The sequence below is a fragment of the Gossypium hirsutum genome, chromosome D13, assembly GCF_007990345.1.
Source record: "Gossypium hirsutum isolate 1008001.06 chromosome D13, Gossypium_hirsutum_v2.1, whole genome shotgun sequence".
In the NCBI taxonomy this organism is placed as follows: Eukaryota; Viridiplantae; Streptophyta; class Magnoliopsida; order Malvales; family Malvaceae; genus Gossypium; species Gossypium hirsutum.
The window spans coordinates 4009712-4010830 of NC_053449.1; the positions used below are offsets into that span (position 1 = coordinate 4009712).

The window sequence follows — 1119 nt, forward strand, 5'->3', positions numbered from 1 at the left end:
TTACCCATATAGCTCCCAAACCCATTCCACCAGTTTTGTTTTGAATCTCTGGCCGTTCCTTTCGATTACAGCAATCGCCTTGTTTCCGGTGGCTATTTCTAAGGCAACAATACCAAAACTGTATATATCGGATTCTTTGATGGCTTTGTATGTGTCATGACACTCGGGTGCTATATAACCTTCCGTTCCGAGCATAACCTGTGTTGTTTGAGACCCTTGTCCAGGGTCAACAAGCCTAGCCAACCCAAAGTCACCAAGCTTGGCATTGAAACTCAAATCCAACAGAACATTACTTGACTTGATGTCTCGATGCAACACGCATTGATTACATTCTTCCTGCAGATAGAACAACGCTGAAGCCAATCCCATAGCAATTTTATACCTTTTATCCCATATCAATAAGCATGGCTCTCTATGTAGATGGTAATCGAGATTCTTATTTGGAAGGAACTCATACACAATGAGGAACTGATTATTGTCATGGCACCAACCGATGAGTTGGACCAAATTCCTGTGCCTCAATCTGGTAATAGTGGTAATTTCTGATTCATACTCTTTAAACCCTTGTTGGGAATTTGGAGTTACCCTTTTGACAGCAATATTGTAGCTTATGTCCCTCAAGAAGCTTAAATAAACCTTTCCAAAACCTCCCTCCCCAAGCAGACCTTCATCAGCAAAATTACTGGTTGCAAGTCTTAGCTCCTTGTAGGAAAACTTCCTAGGTGCTGTCACCATTTCTCTGTTTACGTTGACAGACATGGTCCCATCTTTCCTGCTGTAGTTTCTCCTCCTGCAGTAAAACCAAACCAGACCCAGAACCAGGAGTGAAGCAGAAATGGAACCAATGTTGGCTAAACTACCCATAGCCATGTCCTACTCTTCCTCTTGGGGTTGGCTGGAGGGCTTGTTGCTGGAGGATTGATAGTTGTATTCGTGGGCATGACAACTTGTAAGGTAGAGCTGAAATTCCAGGAATAATAGTGTGAAGCTCAAATAACTTCCAGTGGTTCCTGAGAAGCCAAATGTGACCCATTCTAGTAAATATATGCTAAGATCCAGAGTTGCAGAAAGCCTAGATGAATTTTGACGAGTAAAATCATCAGCATCAAGTAAAAGAAC

General features: G+C 42.3%; 1 protein-coding gene across 1 annotated transcript; it reads right to left on the reverse strand.

Annotated features, from left to right (window-relative positions):
- Positions 1–870, reverse strand: LOC107898059 (L-type lectin-domain containing receptor kinase IX.1-like). The gene has a single exon (XM_041109788.1). The coding sequence runs from the start codon at positions 868–870 to the stop codon at positions 1–3; it is 870 nt and encodes a 289-aa protein (XP_040965722.1).
- Positions 871–1119: the final 249 nt, after the last annotated feature.

Excerpts from the sequence above, each read along its gene's own strand:
- LOC107898059 (XM_041109788.1), bottom strand. The coding sequence starts at position 870 with ATGGCTATGGGTAGTTTAGCCAACATTGGTTCCATTTCTGCTTCACTC.